General features: G+C 45.8%; 1 protein-coding gene across 1 annotated transcript in view; it reads left to right on the forward strand.

Annotated features, from left to right (window-relative positions):
* The window catches only part of LOC134983209 (zinc finger protein 84-like), a 167,498-nt gene extending 150,401 nt beyond the window's left edge, over positions 1-17,097 (forward strand). Inside the window, exon 7 of the mRNA XM_063948948.1 lies at positions 15,920-17,097. Coding sequence (XP_063805018.1) covers positions 15,920-17,097 — 1,178 coding nt within the window. The remainder of the gene's footprint in view (positions 1-15,919) is intronic.
* The last annotated feature ends 881 nt before the right edge of the window (positions 17,098-17,978 follow it).

Below are 17,978 nucleotides of genomic sequence, written 5' to 3' on the forward strand. Positions count from 1 at the left end.
CGGGGCCCCCCCCTCCCCCCCCCCCCCTGCATGTCAGAAAGTATATAACCAGAGCCACAGTAAAGAAACGCTCTCAGCTATCCACGCTCTGGAGACGCTGGGGCGCAATTGGAGGTGCGGGTTCTCATTAAACAACAAGTGATAGCCGCAGTCCCCCCCCTCGCCCACCCCATCTGCACACACAGAAATTACCTGTGGATACGAGGAAAACCTGTGTGTTCCCGACTCCTCTGCGGATACACCCACGGCTGCGGGTGGCCCATTGGAGGGAGCGGAGGGGAGAAGCAGAGCCATACGACCAACAGGCCCCTCACATTAAAACCGGGAGCTGTGCAGAGATTGATCGGGAAACACGGCACGGTGCCACACTATTAGCCCTACGCCTGGTGCCACCAAAAACCTTTCCTCAGCAAGGTGGTACTATATGTCCGGCCGGAATCGGGCTTTTCCTCGATTCTACACGAATTGCCCCTTGACTCTTAGAATACCTGGCCGACTGGGAGCGCGGGACAGGAGTCCACCCCAACGATACATAGGCACAAAGATGAGGATGGCTAGTTACATAGCCTCGCAAGCCTTGCTCATGCCAATGTAAAGGGAGCAGTACCCCCTACCCTTGCCAATATCTACATGACATCCTGATAATACCAGAGACAGCGGAGCCCCAACTGTACATATCTTACGGGATCAGATAGGCCGAGCTTTCTTGCCTTGGCCTTAGCATGCCGTCCAGACGCGGCAAGACATCTAAGCCCAAGCAGCAGCCTTTATTTTTCAAGTCATCCCCCAAGGTGCCGGGCCCTAAACCCACTGTATCTTCTGTTACAGAAACAGTACCGCAAACTCCCCCCTCTCGGGAGATGCCTCCGCCTGCTTCCATGGCCGCTACAAGCCTGGACAAAGTTGAAGATGGAGATGCTCTGACTGTGGGCACTATGAAACTCCTTCTATCTCGCTTTAAAGACGACGTGGCAGCGGAGATTCGTACCACCTTAACAGCGTGTCAACAATCTATAGATGACCTAGGGGGACGTACTGATCATCTGGAAAATAAAATGGAAGAGGTCGTGGGGTCCCATAACGGCTTACTAGACTCCCATGACGCCTTGGAGGCAGAGGTGAAGCTTCTGCGAGACTAAGTCACAGAGTTGGAGGACAGATCACGACGCAGCAACCTTAAATTGCGGGGAGTTCCCGAATCTGTGTCACATAGCAGTTTACATGATTACGCTGTGGCCCTATTCAAAGATCTACTACCTCAGTCTCCTTCGGCAGATTTCATTATTGACCGAATACACAGACTGCCAAAGGCAAGAGCAGCCCCAGGAGACGCGCCTAGAGATGTCCTGATGAAAATGCACTACTTCCACGTAAAGGAGGCATTACTGAAAGCATCAAGACCAACGTCGGATAGCTCCTCAGCCCTTAAGGGTCTTCAGCTTTTCGGGGACTTATCAGCAGCTACTCTTTATAAAAGGCGCTCCTTTCACCCCATTACGGCAGCTCTCAGGAAAGCGGATATCCCGTACAGATGGGGCTTCCCCACAAAGCTACTGATCCATCGGGATGGCTCCACTGTCTCTATATCTACAGCGGATGAAGGAGCAAAGTTGCTCAAATCTTGGAACATTGCGGAATCCTCAGCGGACTCCTCACCCCGTAGACTTCAGCAGGACTGGTCCGCGGTGAAGTGAGGTGACAGGCTTGGAGTTGGACATCGTCAGCAGAGGCCATTTTGGTAAAGTAATGACACTAATGACTCTCCAGCTATGAATATTTGAAGTTGAGAGATAAGATGAGTTGCTGGAGAAACCCTGTCGATGCCTCTGACGATGGTGCCAGTATGTGAGCCGTGTATACAGACTGGAAAGTCTTAGTTGAATAATGTTGTAATGTTTGTTCCTCATGTTCTATTTACAGTCATAAGTCCTTACAAGCCTTAATATTGCAGGGATGATTATGATTCTGTTTATGTTTCGTTTATGCGTTCAGTATAGAATGCAATATAAAATATGGCAGCGGGTAGGCGCTACGCCACTAACCCCCTCCTTAGCCTACACAGCCGCCTTATTATGGCGACTGGTTATGATCTCAAGGGAGATCAATTCAGTTTTGTTTTTTCAGTTTTTTGTCTGTCTGCCCTCCCCCCCCTGGAAATGATCCCCTTCCCCTATCAGGTATATCAGTTTAAGCACGGAAATTGGTCATCGGAACGTTTAGCTCCTTTTGTAAAGGACTATGGTTAACATAGTTTCTATCAATGCTAAAGGGCTTAACTCCCCTCACAAACGAAGAGTTGCCCTAAATTGTTTTTATAAACTTAAAGCACAAGTAGTGGCGGTACAGGAGACACACTTCCAGAACCTAAACCCTCCCACATTTACTAACACGCGTTACCCCCTCTGTTACATGGCAAATGGGCCCACCAAGAAAGCTGGGGTGGCTATCCTTATAGCACAACATTGCGCGTTTGTTATGTCCGATAAATATGAAGACCCAGACGGGAGATATTTAATCTTAATAGGTAAATTAGAGAATGTAGAGACTACTTTGGTCTCATGTTATGCGCCTAACACCAAACAAATCCCATTCCTTAGATCCTTCTGTAGAATTCTCAAAGAACGTATGAAGGGAGCCCTTTTAATTCTAGGGGACTTCAATATGGTACTAGACCCTGTCGTCGACCGCTCCCGTCCGACCCGGGCCCTCCGTAGCAGCCCGCTTCAGGACCCCTCAGGCAAATTTAACCAACTACTGGCTGAGTACGAACTGTATGATGTCTGGAGGGCTAAACACCCACGAGAACGAGATTACACTTTTTATTCCCATGTCCATAGTTCATACTCTCGTATAGATCTAGCATTAGCAGATAGATGGACATTAGCGACTATTAACAAAATAGATATACTACCCATGTCTTGGTCTGACCACTCTCCGATCATTGTTGTTTGGGATATTAGTAAGAGGGTGGTTCCCCATAGCCCCTGGAGAATGGGCCAGCATTTGTTGGCTCACCATGAGGCTCACCAGGCCATTCAGCAATCGATTGACCTATATTTGACCACTAACTGCCCCGGAGATACATCTGTTTTTACCCATTGGTGTTCCTTGAAGGCCGTGATTAGAGGCTCTGCAATTCAAAGCGCAGCTAGAATTAAGCGCGAATACAAGAAGAGACACGAATCAGCCGACAAAGAGGCTGCGCGACTGGAAGCGGCACATAAAATAGACCCCGATAATAAGCTTCTTTATAAGCAACTCCTTACTGCTCGAGACAAGGTAAACGCCTTTGCCTTAACCGAAGTACATCGCAACCTGCAGCGGCTAAACCAAAACTATTATAGGCTTGGTAACAGAGCAGGAAAGTTATTGGCGCGCAAATTGAGAGGACGCAGAGCCAAGGAACGCATACATGCTGTTCACACATCTTCGGGAGTCAAAGTAACTGACCCGATCGAGATAGCAAACGCGTTTGCTGAATACTACTCGCAGCTGTACAATCTTAAAAATGACCTTGACACCCCCCAACCCACGATAGCAGACATCAAAGGTTTCTTAGACAAGATATCGCTTCCCACTATAGACGCCCAGACCCGTGAATCCCTTAGCACCCCATGGTTAATTGAAGAAGTCATAGAAGCTATAGATTCCTGCCCAATAAATAAGGCCCCGGGCCCAGATGGGTATCCCTCCAACTTTTACAAAACATTCAAATTAACCCTGGCCCCACTCTTACTATCAGTATATAATGAAGCCTCTGGTTCCAAATGCTTCCCGAGAGAAATGTTGGAGGCCAGAATAGTCACCATCCCTAAACCAGGAAAATCCCCTACAGTGGTTCAGAACTACCGCCCCATAGCATTGCTGAACACTGACCTTAAATTGTTCGCCAAGATGGTGGCAAATAGGATTGCCCCTCTCTTGCCAGGTCTGATTAATTCGGACCAGGTAGGTTTTGTGATGGGCAGACAGGCGTCGGATAACACTCGTAGAGTTATTGACTTAATTGACCGCTGCCAGGCCCGGAACGAACCTCTCCTGCTTCTGTCTCTGGATGCAGAAAAAGCATTCGATAGGATCCACTGGGAATATCTAAAGATTACCTTGGGTCATTTTGGATTTGAAGGTAGAATACTTGACTCTATATTGGCTTTGTACTCCTCCCCCTCAGCTTCGGTTTTCAACAATGGGTACAACTCCTCCATATTTAATATTACTAATGGGACCCGGCAGGGCTGCCCACTATCACCCCTGATTTTTGTATTAGCAGTTGAACCCCTAGCGGAACAAATTAGAATGTCAGATTCAATTATAGGCCCAGAAGTAGGGGGGGAACCACATAAAATCTGTCTTTTTGCGGATGATATTCTGGTGTGTCTTAGAGAACCGGAGGCGTCCCTACCCCATCTACATTCTATATTAGACTCATATGCAGCGGTCTCCTACTACAAGCTAAACACCACCAAGACTGAGGCCCTCCCTTTGTACATTCCCGATAGCACTCTTAGTCGTCTAAAGAATGACTATAAGTATGCGTGGCAACTTAGGTCACTTAAATATCTGGGTGTTCATATATCTAGGGGGCGAGACTTAATAGGTTGCAACTATGACCCCCTTTATCGTACATTTGAATTGATGATTAAAGACTGGATGATGCAGGAGGTCTCCTGGGTCGGACGGGTGGCAGCGGCAAAGATGGTCCTTTTGCCAAAGTTGATGTACCTGTTTCGCACCATCCCAAGAGCTTTCCCCAAAGATGTTTGTAACAGATTTAATCGGCTTTTGACTAAATACATATGGGGAGGCTCGAAACCGAGAATAGCGAAATCAACATTGACGGCACATAAATGGAATGGGGGTGTTGCGTATCCAGATCTAGAGAAATACCATACCGCTTGTTTACTTACACAGGCTAAGGACTGGTTCACTCAGAGCAAGTCTAAACCATGGGTGTCCCTGGAGCGAGACGCGATATCCCCCTTCACATTATCAGATCTGCTGTGGCTGCCCACCAACTTGGTTCCAAATAAGGTTGCTGAATGTCCAGCAGTGCACACAACCCTAATGGCATGGAAAGAAGTAATTAGATCTCTCTCACCTGGCGCTATACCCTCCCCTCAGTTGTCCCTCCACACTATAGCCCTACTGATACCAGACATGCAATTATACCATTGGCAGGACCTAGGTCTTAATACCCTTAAGGACGTCCTTCAAGACGGCACCCTAGTTTCCTTCTCCCTGCTCCAAGAAAAGTTTCAGATTCCCAAACAGGACTTTCATAAATATTTACAACTGCGACATTGGCTTCAAAGTTGTGTGCCAAATAGAGTTCCACATACTGATTTCCCTAAATTATTGATGTCACTTCTTACACCCAGCGGCAACAGAGGAGGCATATCACGATGGTACCAACATCTGGTGACAGAGGGCCATCGAGGAATTTTCCCTGCACAGGCCAAATGGGAAAGGGATCTCCCTGCAACCTTCACTGAAGAGGTGTGGAGAGATATCTTTAAATCCTGTTTTAGAATTTCTAAATGTGTAAATCATTGTGATATGTATTACAGATTGGTCCATAGGGTGTATCTAACGCCAGAGCGCATGCACACAATATGGCCAGATGTTTCTGCTAAGTGCTGGAGGAACTGCGGGATGGTGGGAGATATCCTACATATATTTTGGCTGTGCCCAATAATTCGGGCGCTGTGGAGGGAAGTGTTTCTACTGATATCCCACGTATTGGGAGTGGTACTTATGCCCGAACCTCTCTTGGCGCTCTTCCATTACTATGGTAAGGAAATGCCCAGCGGAGATAGATACATATTAGGCCATATCCTTATAGCCTCCAAAGCCGCCATCGCCTCCAAATGGAAAACAGCAAATGTCCCCACTATTTCTATGATAGAAAACAAAGTCCACCAACATTATGTTTTTGAAACTGCACAAAACAAGTATCTCTCAGGAAATACCGCTATGAGCAAGAAATGGATTAAATGGTCCCTTTACAGGGATGGTTCGGACCAGTTAGGTTCCCCCTGGGCTTCGATCTCTACTTTAGACCTTTCCGTGCTTCGATCCCCCAGTCCGTTCCAGACATTAACGGGTTAAAGAGAAGTAGATCTTTTGCTTTACACTGTACTGTATCTTCATTGTTGCATTATGATACCCCTGATTTGTATTCCCCCCCCCCCCCAATGTCTTTAATGTCTTTATTAGTTGCGGTGTATGTAAGTATGTCCCTTTACCCTCATCCAGATTGTTTATATTAATTCCACATATACATATCTATGTACGCTGTGTGAAAATTTAATAAAAATTTAATATTTAAAAAAAGAAACTATAGGTCAGTAAGACAATACATTAAGAAACTATAGGTCAGTATGACAATAAAGAAGGAAACTAGGTCAATAAAGAAGAAAACTAGGTCAGTAAAAGAATACAGAAGGAAACTCTAGGTAAGTAAGACAATACAGTAAGAAACTATAGGTCAGTAAGACAATACAGTAGGAAACTGAAGGTCAGTAAAACAATACAGTAGGAAACTATAGGTCAGTAAGACAATATAGTAGGAAGCTGTAGGTCAATAAGTCAATACAGTCAGAAACTAGGTCAGTAAGACAATACAGTAGGAAACTATAGGTCAGTAAGAATTCAGTAAGAAGCTATAGGTCAGTAAGACAATACAGTAAGAAACTATAGGTCAGAAACACAATATAGTAAGAAACTATAGGTCAGTAAGACAATACAGTAAGAAACTATAGGTCAGTAAGGCAATACAGTAAGAGGCTATAGGTCAGTAAGACAATATGGAAGGAAACTATAGGTCAGTAAGATAATACATTAGGAAACTATAGGTCAGTAAGACAATTCAGTAAGAGGCTATAGGTCAGTAAGACAATATGGAAGGAAACTATAGGTCAGTAAGATAATACATTAGGAAACTAGGTCAATACGACAATACAGTAAGAAACTATAGGTCAGAAACACAATATAGTAAGAAACTATAGGTCAGTAAGAGAATACAGTAAGAAACTATAGGTCAGTAAGACAATACAGTAGGAAACTAGGTCAGTAAGACAATACAGTAGGAAACTATAGGTCAGTAAGACAATACAGTAGGAAACTAGGTCAGTAAGACAATACAGTAGGAAACTATAGGTCAGTAAGACAATACAGTAGGAAACTATAGGTCAGTAAGAGAATACAGTAAGAAACTATAGGTCAGAAACACAATATAGTAAGAAACTATAGGTCAGTAAGAGAATCCAGTAAGAAACTATAGGTCAGTAAGAGAATCCAGTAAGAAACTATAGGTCAGTAAGACAATACAGTAGGAAACATTTAAAAAGCCTTTTTATACGAGTTCCTCCTAACACCGCACAACTGCTCAGTGCGCAGACATTTGTGCGCAAAATAAAAAAACTTGCAGTAAAACCTATGGAGAATTTTCACCACTATTTGCGGCTAAATGGATAGGGAATTTTTTGCGATTAACTGATTCCCCCCCCCCATAAAGTGTTTATACATACAGTATGATGTTACATTGAGATTTCCGCTGGAGCAAATGCTGCCACAATATTATTGAATGTGTAATTTATCCCATCCTCGTATGGGTGTAATATATTAATATATTCTTACTGAACAGGATTACCAGCACTGAATCAGTTATCACCCAATATAATATACATGCCAATGTTTAATAACAAATACACTTGTTTTTTTTATTACTTTATTCACCTTTATACATTTACTTTTGTGTTTTATATATCACTCATTTATCTTACATACTTTACTGTACTTAATAAAGGTTATATATTATTTTAGTGCGCAAACAGGATAGCACTTTCTCTTCTTTGCTGTTTTATTATTGCAAAGCCCATGTCACCTCTAGTAATCCCACATGTGCGTCCGTGTCACCTCTAGTAATCCCACATGAGCGTCCATGTCACCTCTAGTAATCCCACATGAGCGTCCATGTCACCTCTAGTAATCCCACATGAGCGTCCATGTCACCTCTAGTAATTCCACATGATTGTCCATGTCACCTCTAGTAATCCCACATGAACGTCTGTGTCACCTCTAGTAATCCCACGTGAGCGTCCACGTCACCTCTAGTAATCCCACATGAGCGTCCATGTCACCTCTAGTAATTCCACATAAGCGTCCATGTCACCTCTAGTAATTCCACATGATTGTCCATGTCACCTCTAGTAATCCCACATGAGCGTCCATGTCACCTCTAGTAATCCCACGTGAGCGTCCACGTCACCTCTAGTAATCCCACATGAGCGTCCATGTCACCTCTAGTAATTCCACATGATTGTCCATGTCACCTCTAGTAATCCCACATGAACGTCTGTGTCACCTCTAGTAATCCCACGTGAGCGTCCACGTCGCCTCTAGTAATCCCACATGAGCGTCCATGTCGCCTCTAGTAATCCCACATGATTGTCCATGTCACCTCTAGTAATCCCACATGAGCGTCCATGTCACTTCTAGTAATCCCACATGAGCGTCCATATCACCTCTAGTCATCCCACACAAGCGTCCGTGTCACCTCTAGTAATCCCACATGACAGTCCATGTCCTCTCTAGTAATCCCACATGAGCATCCATGTCACCTCTAGTAATCCCACATGAGCGTCCATCTCACCTCTAGTAATCCCACATGAGCGTCCATGTCACCTCTAGTAATCCCACATGAGCGTCCATGTCACCTCTAGTAATCCCACATGAGCGTCCATGTCACCTCTAGTAATCCCACATGAGCATCCATGTCACATCTAGTAATCAGACATGAGCGTCCATGTCACCTCTAGTAATCCCACATGAGCGTCCATGTCACATCTAGTAATCAGACATGAGCGTCCATGTCACCTCTAGTAATCCCACATGAGCGTCCGTGTCACCTATTTATTTATTTATTAACAGTTTCTTATATAGCGCTGCAAATTTCGTTGCGCTTTACAATTTGAAATAATAACAAACTGGGTGATAACAGTCATAGAGGTAGGAAGGCCCTGCTCGCAAGCTTACAATCTATAGGGAAATAGGCATATGTACACAAGGAAAGGTGCTATCTATTGCATAGAATGAGAAGACATGTGAGGATATGTGTGGACTGTACAGAGTGGATGTAATTTGATAGGAAGGTTTAGGAAAGTTATCTGGGCGGTTCAGGAATTTGATACGCTTGCCTAAAGAGGTAAGTTTTGAGGGAACGCTTGAAGGTTTGGAGACTAGAGGAGAGTCTTATTGTGCGTGGTAGGGTATTCCACAGAGTGGGTGCAGCCCGATGAAAGTCCTGCAGTCGTGAGTGGGAGCGAGTAATGAGTGTGGATGAGAGACGCAGGTCTTGTGAAGAGCGCAGAGGTCGGGTTGGGAGATATTTTGTGATAAGCGAAGTGATGTACGTTGGTGTAGTTTGGTTAATGGCCTTGTGTGTGAGTAAAAGTATTTCTCTGACGTCCTAAGTGGATGCTGGGGACTCCGTCAGGGCCATGGGGATAGCGGCTCCACAGGAGACAGGGCACAAAAATTAAAAGTTTGACCACTAGGTGGTGTGCACTGGCTCCTCCCCCTATGACCCTCCTCCAAGCCTCAGTTAGGTTTTTGTGCCCGACCGAGCAGGGTGCAATCTAGGTGGCTCTCCTATGTTAGGTTTTTTATTTTCAGTGAGTCCTGCTGGCAACAGGCTCACTGCAACACGGGACTTAGGGGAGAAGATGTGAACTCACCTGCGTGCAGGATGGATTGGCTTCTTAGGCTACTGGACACTAGCTCCAGAGGGACGATCACAGGTACAGCCTGGATGGGTCACCGGAGCCGCGCCGCCGGCCCCCTTGCAGATGCTGAAGACAGAAGAGGTCCAGGAATCGGCGGCTGAAGACTTCCCAGTCTTCTTAAGGTAGCGCACAGCACTGCAGCTGTGCGCCATTGCTCTCAGCACACTTCACACCAGCGGTCACTGAGGGTGCAGGGCGCTGGGGGGGGGGGGGCGACCTGGGCAGCAATGTAGATACCTAAGCTGGCTAAAAATACATCACATATAGCCCCTGGGCTATATGGATGTATTTAACCCCTGCCAGGAATCCAGAAAAAAACGGGAGAAGAGCCTGCCGAAAAGGGGGCGGGGCCTATCTCCTCAACACACAGCGCCATTTTTCCCACACAGTTCCGCTGGTAGGAAGGCTCCCAGGCTCTCCCCTGCACTGCACTACAGAAACAGGGTAAAATCAGAGAGGGGGGGCACTTTTGGCGATAATTATAATATTTAAGCAGCTATAAAGGGAACACACTTATATTAAGGTTGCCCCTGTATATTATAGTGCTTGGGTGTGTGCTGGCAAACTCTCCCTCTGTCTCCCCAAAGGCCTAGTGGGGTCCTGTCTTCTATCAGAGCATTCCCTGTGTGTCTGCTGTGTGTCGGTACGTGTATGTCGACATGTATGAGGACGATGTTGGCGTGGAGGCGGAGCAATTGCCTGTAATGGTGATGTCACCCCCTAGGGAGTCGACACCGGAATGGATGGCTTTGTTTATGGAATTACGTGATAGTGTCAGCACGCTGCAAAAGTCGGTTGACGACATGAGACGGCCGGCAAACCAATTGGTGCCTGTCCAGGCGTCTCAAACACCGCCAGGGGCTGTAAAACGCCCATTACCTCAGTCGGTCGACACAGACACCGACACGGACACTGACTCCAGTGTCGACGGTGAAGAAACAAACGTATTTTCCAGTAGGGCCACACGTTATATGATCACGGCAATGAAGGAGGCTTTGCATATATCTGATGCTGCAAGTACCACAAAAAGGGGTATTATGTGGGGTGTGAAAAAACTACCTGTAGTTTTTCCTGAATCAGATGAATTGAATGAAGTGTGTGATGAAGCGTGGGTTACCCCCGATAAAAAACTGCTAATTTCAAAGAAGTTATTGGCATTATACCCTTTCCCGCCAGAGGTTAGGGCGCGCTGGGAAACACCCCCTAGGGTAGATAAGGCGCTCACACGCTTATCAAAACAAGTGGCGTTACCGTCTCCAGAAACGGCCACCCTCAAAGACCCAGCTGATAGGAGGCTGGAAAATACCCTAAAAAGTATATACACACATACTGGTGTTTTACTGCGACCAGCTATCGCCTCAGCCTGGATGTGCAGTGCTGGGGTGGCTTGGTCGGAGTCACTGACTGAAAATATTGATACCCTGGATAGGGACAATATTTTATTGACTATAGAGCATTTAAAGGATGCATTTCTTTATATGCGAGATGCACAGAGGGATATTTGCACTCTGGCATCAAGAGTAAGTGCGCTGTCCATTTCTGCCAGAAGAAGTTTATGGACGCGACAGTGGTCAGGCGATGCGGATTCCAAACGGCATATGGAAGTATTGCTGTATAAAGGGGAGGAGTTATTTGGGGTCGGTCTATCGGACTTGGTGGCCACGGCAACAGCCGGAAAATCCACCTTTTTACCTCAGGTCACCTCCCAGCAGAAAAAGACACCGTCTTTTCAGCCGCAGTCCTTTCGTTCCCATAAGAATAAGCGAGCAAAAGGACATTCATATCTGCCCCGAGGCAAAGGAAAGGGTAAGAGACTGCAGCAAGCAGCTCCCTCCCAGAAGCAGAAGCCCTCCCCCGCTTCTGCAAAGTCCTCAGCATGACGCTGGGACCTTACAAGCGGACTCAGGTGCGGTGGGGGGTCGCCTCAAGAATTTCAGCGCGCAGTGGGCTCACTCGCAAGTGGACCCTTGGATCTTGCAGGTAGTATCTCAGGGTTACAGGTTGGAATTCGAGACGTCTCCCCCTCGCCGGTTCCTGAAGTCTGCTTTACCAACGTCTCCCTCCGACAGGGCGACGGTATTGGAATCCATTCACAAGCTGCATTCTCAGCAGGTGATAGTCAAGGTACCCCTTTTACAACAGGGAAAGAGGTATTATTCCACACTGTTTGTGGTACCGAAGCCGGACGGCTCGGTAAGACCTATTCTAAATCTGAAGTCCTTGAACATGTACATACAAAAGTTCAAGTTCAAGATGGAGTCACTCAGAGCAGTGATAGCGAATCTGGAAGAAGGGGACTTTATGGTGTCCTTGGACATCAAGGATGCTTACCTCCATGTCCCAATTTGCCCTTCACACCAAGGGTACCTCAGGTTCGTGGTACAAAACTGTCATTATCAGTTTCAGACGCTGCCGTTTGGATTGTCCACGGCACCCCGGGTCTTTACCAAGGTAATGGCCGAAATGATGATTCTTCTTCGAAGAAAAGGCGTATTAATTATCCCTTACTTGGACGATCTCCTGATAAGGGCAAGGTCCAGAGAACAGCTAGAGGTCGGTGTAGCACTAACCCAAGTAGTGCTACAACAGCACGGGTGGATTCTGAATTTTCCAAAATCCCAGCTGATCCCGACGACACGTCTGCTGTTCCTAGGGATGATTCTGGACACTGTTCAGAAAAAGGTGTTTCTTCCGGAGGAGAAAGCCAGGGAGTTATCCGAACTTGTCAGGAACCTCCTAAAACCAGGAAAAGTGTCTGTGCATCAATGCACAAGAGTCCTGGGGAAAATGGTGGCTTCTTACGAAGAAATTCCATTCGGCAGATTCCACGCACAAATTTTTCAGTGGGATGTGCTGGACAAATGGTCCGGGTCGCATCTGCAGATGCATCAGCGGATAACCCTGTCTCCAAGGACAAGGGTGTCTCTGCTATGGTGGTTGCAGAGTGCTCATCTGTTAGAGGGCCGCAGATTCGGCATACAGGACTGGGTCCTGGTGACCACGGATGCCAGCCTGAGAGGCTGGGGAGCGGTCACACAGGGAAGAAACTTCCAGGGCGTGTGGTCAAGCCTGCAGACGTCTCTTCACATAAATATAAGAGGAGTAAGAACGATACTCGTGGCTCCGGATTGGCCAAGAAGGACTTGGTACCCGGAACTTCAGGAGATGCTCACGAAAGATCCATGGCCCCTACCTCTAAGAAGGGACCTGCTTCAGCAGTGACCTTGTCTATTCCAAGACTTACCGCGGCTGCGTTTGACGGCATGGCGGTTGAACGCCGGATCCTGAAGGAAAAAGGCATTCCAGAGGAAGTCATCCCTACCCTGATTAAAGCCAGGAAGGAAGTGACCGCACAGCATTATCACCGCATTTGGAGAAAATATGTTGCGTGGTGTGAGGCCAGGAGGGCCCCGACGGAGGAATTTCAACTGGGTCGATTCCTACATTTCCTGCAAACAGGATTGTCTATGGGCCTCAAATTGGGGTCCATTAGGGTTCAAATTTCGGCCCTGTCGATTTTCTTCCAGAAAGAATTGGCTTCAGTTCCTGAAGTCCAAACTTTTGTCAAAGGAGTACTACATATACAGCCCCCGGTTATGCCTCCAGTGGCACCGTGGGATCTCAACGTAGTTTTAGAATTCCTCAAATCCCATTGGTTTGAGCCACTCAAATCGGTGGATTTGAAATATCTTACATGGAAAGTGACCATGCTACTGGCCCTGGCTTCGGCCAGGAGAGTGTCAGAGTTGGCGGCTTTATCGTACAAAAGCCCATATCTGATTTTCCATTCGGACAGGGCAGAACTGTTGACGCGTCCTCAGTTTCTCCCTAAGGTGGTTTCAGCGTTTCACCTAAACCTTCCTATTGTGGTGCCTGCGGCTACTAGCGACTTGGAGGACTCCAAGTTGTTGGACGTTGTCAGAGCCTTAAAAATATATATTTCAAGGACGGCTGGAGTCAGAAAGTCTGACTCGCTGTTTATACTGTATGCACCCAACAAGCTGGGTGCTCCTGCGTCTAAGCAGACGATTGCTCGTTGGATTTGTAGCACAATTCAACTTGCGCATTCTGTGGCAGGCCTGCCACAGCCTAAATCTGTAAATGCCCACTCCACAAGGAAGGTGGGCTCATCTTGGGCTGCTGCCCAAGGGGTCTCGGCATTACAACTCTGCCGAGCAGCTACGTGGTCAGGGGAGAACACGTTTGTAAAATTCTACAAATTTGATACCCTGGCTAAGGAGGACCTGGAGTTCTCTCATTCGGTGCTGCCGAGTCATCCGCACTCTCCCGCCCGTTTGGGAGCTTTGGTATAATCCCCATGGTCCTGACGGAGTCTCCAGCATCCACTTAGGACATCAGAGAAAATAAGAATTTACTCACCGGTAATTCTATTTCTCGTAGTCCGTAGTGGATGCTGGGCGCCCATCCCAAGTGCGGATTGCCTGCAATACTTGTACATAGTTATTGTTACAAAAATCGGGTTATTATTGTTGTGAGCCATCTTTTCAGAGGCTCCGCTGTTATCATGCTGTTAACTGGGTTCAGATCACAAGTTGTACAGTGTGATTGGTGTGGCTGGTATGAGTCTTACCCGGGATTCAAAATCCTTCCTTATTGTGTACGCTCGTCCGGGCACAGTATCCTAACTGAGGCTTGGAGGAGGGTCATAGGGGGAGGAGCCAGTGCACACCACCTAGTGGTCAAACTTTTAATTTTTGTGCCCTGTCTCCTGCGGAGCCGCTATCCCCATGGTCCTGACGGAGTCCCCAGCATCCACTACGGACTACGAGAAATAGAATTACCGGTGAGTAAATTCTTATTTTTATATTGAATGTGGTAGAGTACAGGTAACCAATGGAGGGACTGACAGAGTGGATCTGCAGACGATGAACGTCTAGCGAGGAAGATGAGCCTCGCCGCTGCATTCAGAATGGATTGTAGTGGTGAGAGTCTTGTTTTGGGAAGACCAGTTAGGAGACTATTGCAATAATCAATGCGGGAGATAATGAGAGCGTGGATTAGAGTTTTAGCAGTGTCTTGTGTAAGGTATGGTCATATTTTGGATATGTTTTTTAGATGCATGTAACATGATCTTGAGACAGATTGAATGTGGGGAACAAAGGACAGATCAGAGTCAAGGATGACACCTAGGCAGCGAGCTTGTGGGGTAGGGCAGATAGTCAAGTTTTCAACAGTGATAGAGATATCAGGTTGGTACCTACTATTGGCCGGTGGAAATATAATTAACTCTGTCTTTGAAATATTAAGTTTGAGGTGGCGAGATGTCATCCAGGATGAGATGGCAGAAAGGCATTCAGTGACACGGTCCAGTACAGATAGGGACAAGTCAGGGGAGGATAGGTATATTTGAGTATCATCTGCGTACAGATGATACTGAAAACCAAAAGAGCTGATTAGTTTACCAAGAGATGAGGTATAGATAGAGAAAAGCAGAGGACCCAAGACTGAGCCTTGCGGTACTCCAACTGAAAGAGGTAGCGAAGAGTAGGTAGATTCAGAGAAGCGTCACCTCTAATAATCCCACATGAGCGTCCGTGTCACCTCTAGTAATCCCGCGTGAGCGTCCATGTCACCTCTAGTAATCCCACGTGAGCGTCCATGTCACCTCTAGTTATCCCACACAAGCGTCCGTGTCACCTCTAGTAATCCCACACAAGCGTCTGTGTCACCTCTAGTAATCCCACATGATCAAGCTCCAGTCTAAGCATCCTAGCTTTTTTGTTTTTTAATGATTACAGGTAAAAAAATGTCAGTTATAGAATTATATATTGTAATCTGTAACACCCTGGGTCATTTTATATTTTAATGTATTTTATTTCCAGCAGATGGACACACAAGCAGGAATATCACAGAAGGACATCTAATGTTATCCCCGGATTGTGACATAAAAGATGACAGTAGACAGGATTCTCCAGGAGCTAACCCCATTACCGCAATTAAACATCCAGCTCTATCAGCTGATCCCCCTGATCCTGAGAAATGTTCTCCTGATCACTCTGATATTGGTGCATCTGTTACAGCTCTGAGAGTAGATACAGTGTTTCCGTGTTCTATAGATGCCAAATGTTTTACACAGAACACAAAGCGTATTACCCATCAGCCAGCTAAGGCAGGTGAGAGGCCACTGATATGTTCTGAGTGTGGGAAATGTTTTAAATACAAATCAGATCTTGTTGTACATCAGAGGAGTCACACAGGTGAGAAGTCATATTCCTGTTCTGAGTGTAGGAAATGTTTTCCACGGAAATCAGAACTTGTTAAACATCAGAGAAGTCACACAGGTGAGAAGCCATATTCCTGTTCTGAGTGTGGGAAATGTTTTGCATGGAAATCAAATCTTGTTACACATCAGAGAAGTCACACAGATGAGAAGCCGTACTTCTGTTCTGAGTGTGGGAAATGTTTTGCATCGAAATCAAATCTTGTTACACATCAGAGGAATCACACAGGTGAGAAGCCATATTCCTGTTCTCAGTGTGGGAAATGTTTTGCATCGAAATCATATCTTGTTACACATCAGAAAAGTCACAGAGGTGAGAAGCCATATTCCTGTTCTGAGTGTGGGAAATGTTTTGCATCGAAATCATATCTTGTTACACATCAGAAGAGTCACACAGGTGAGGAGCCATATTCCTGTTTTGAGTGTGGGAAATGTTTTGCATATAAATCAAAACTTGTTACACATCAGAAAAGTCACACAGGTGAGAAGCCATATTCCTGTGCTGAGTGTGGGAAATGTTTTGCATTGAAATCAGGTCTTGTTATACATCAGAAAAGTCACACAGGTGAGAAGCCATATACCTGTGCTGAGTGTGGGAAATGTTTTCCACGTAAATCAGATCTTGTTACACATCAGAGAAGTCACACAGGTGAGAAGCCATATTCCTGTTCTGAGTGTGGGAAATGTTTTGCATGTAAATCAAATCTTGTTACACATCAGAGAAGTCACACAGATGAGAAGCCGTACTTCTGTTCTGAGTGTGGGAAATGTTTTGCATTGAAATCAAATCTTGTTACACATCAGAGAAGTCACACAGATGAGAAGCCGTATTCCTGTTCTCAGTGTGGGAAATGTTTTGCATCGAAATCATATCTTGTTACACATCAGAAAAGTCACACAGGTGAGAAGCCATATTCCTGTTCTGAGTGTGGGAAATGTTTTGCATCGAAATCATATCTTGTTACACATCAGAGAAGTCACACAGGTGAGAATCCGTACTCCTGTTCTGAGTGTGGGAAATGTTTTGCATGGAAATCAGTTCTTGTTAAACATCAGCGATTTCACAGGTGAGAAGCCATTTTCATGCTGAGAGATAAATAAATCTGCTCTTGTTGAACATATTAGACATTACCCAAGCACGGGACCATTTAAATCTTCTGGAGTATAATTATCACTGTTGTGCATGTTCCTCAAGGGTCAATCCTATCTCCTATGTTTTATAAAATATACATGCTACCATGGGTTATATAATCAGACATCATGGCCTGGTCTACCACTGCTAGGCAGATGACCTGCTTTTTGCTCCATGTACTGAGAACCTAATACCAATCCTAAATGGTTGTCTAGCTGAGCGCCAGGGGTGGATGATGCCAGCCCAGCATTACATGGTCCAAGGTACTAGAAGCAGCTTCTGCCTCCTTACTGCCCCGCTTGCTTACTTCTAAAGATGAAGGACTGTTACCAGCAGTACCAAGAATCTCCTGTCATGCATTTAAGGGTTGAACGTTTAGCTTTGCAGCCTTGACCATGGAACTCACTGCCTTGCACAGTCCAAGAGGCCTCCACTCTAGGGACCTTCACAAGCAGACTGATGACTGTTACTCACGCTTTTCATTAATGTACCTCTATTTACTTCCTAAATAATACGTCCCAAATGCTTAGGTCTGTTTTCTGCTGTTTATTTTGTATCTTGTGCTTTGTGTAAATGTGAATGTCTAATACCAGTTTACACAATCTGTATTGCTGCACGACAATATGGTGGCCATTGGAACGTGTTTTCACTTCTAGTTTGCCTAACTTGTTGCAGACACTCATCTTGATCAGGAGTGCTGAGTGTTTTCTGATACAAGATCCTGTCCATATATACCCTGTACATTACCATGTGCATTAGAGTCACCCGGGTTCCATCTGCGGTGGTTTGTTGTATGTTATATCTATATGGTGCGGATACT

This window comes from Pseudophryne corroboree (assembly GCF_028390025.1).
Source record: "Pseudophryne corroboree isolate aPseCor3 chromosome 3 unlocalized genomic scaffold, aPseCor3.hap2 SUPER_3_unloc_10, whole genome shotgun sequence".
NCBI lineage: Eukaryota > Metazoa > Chordata > Amphibia > Anura > Myobatrachidae > Pseudophryne > Pseudophryne corroboree.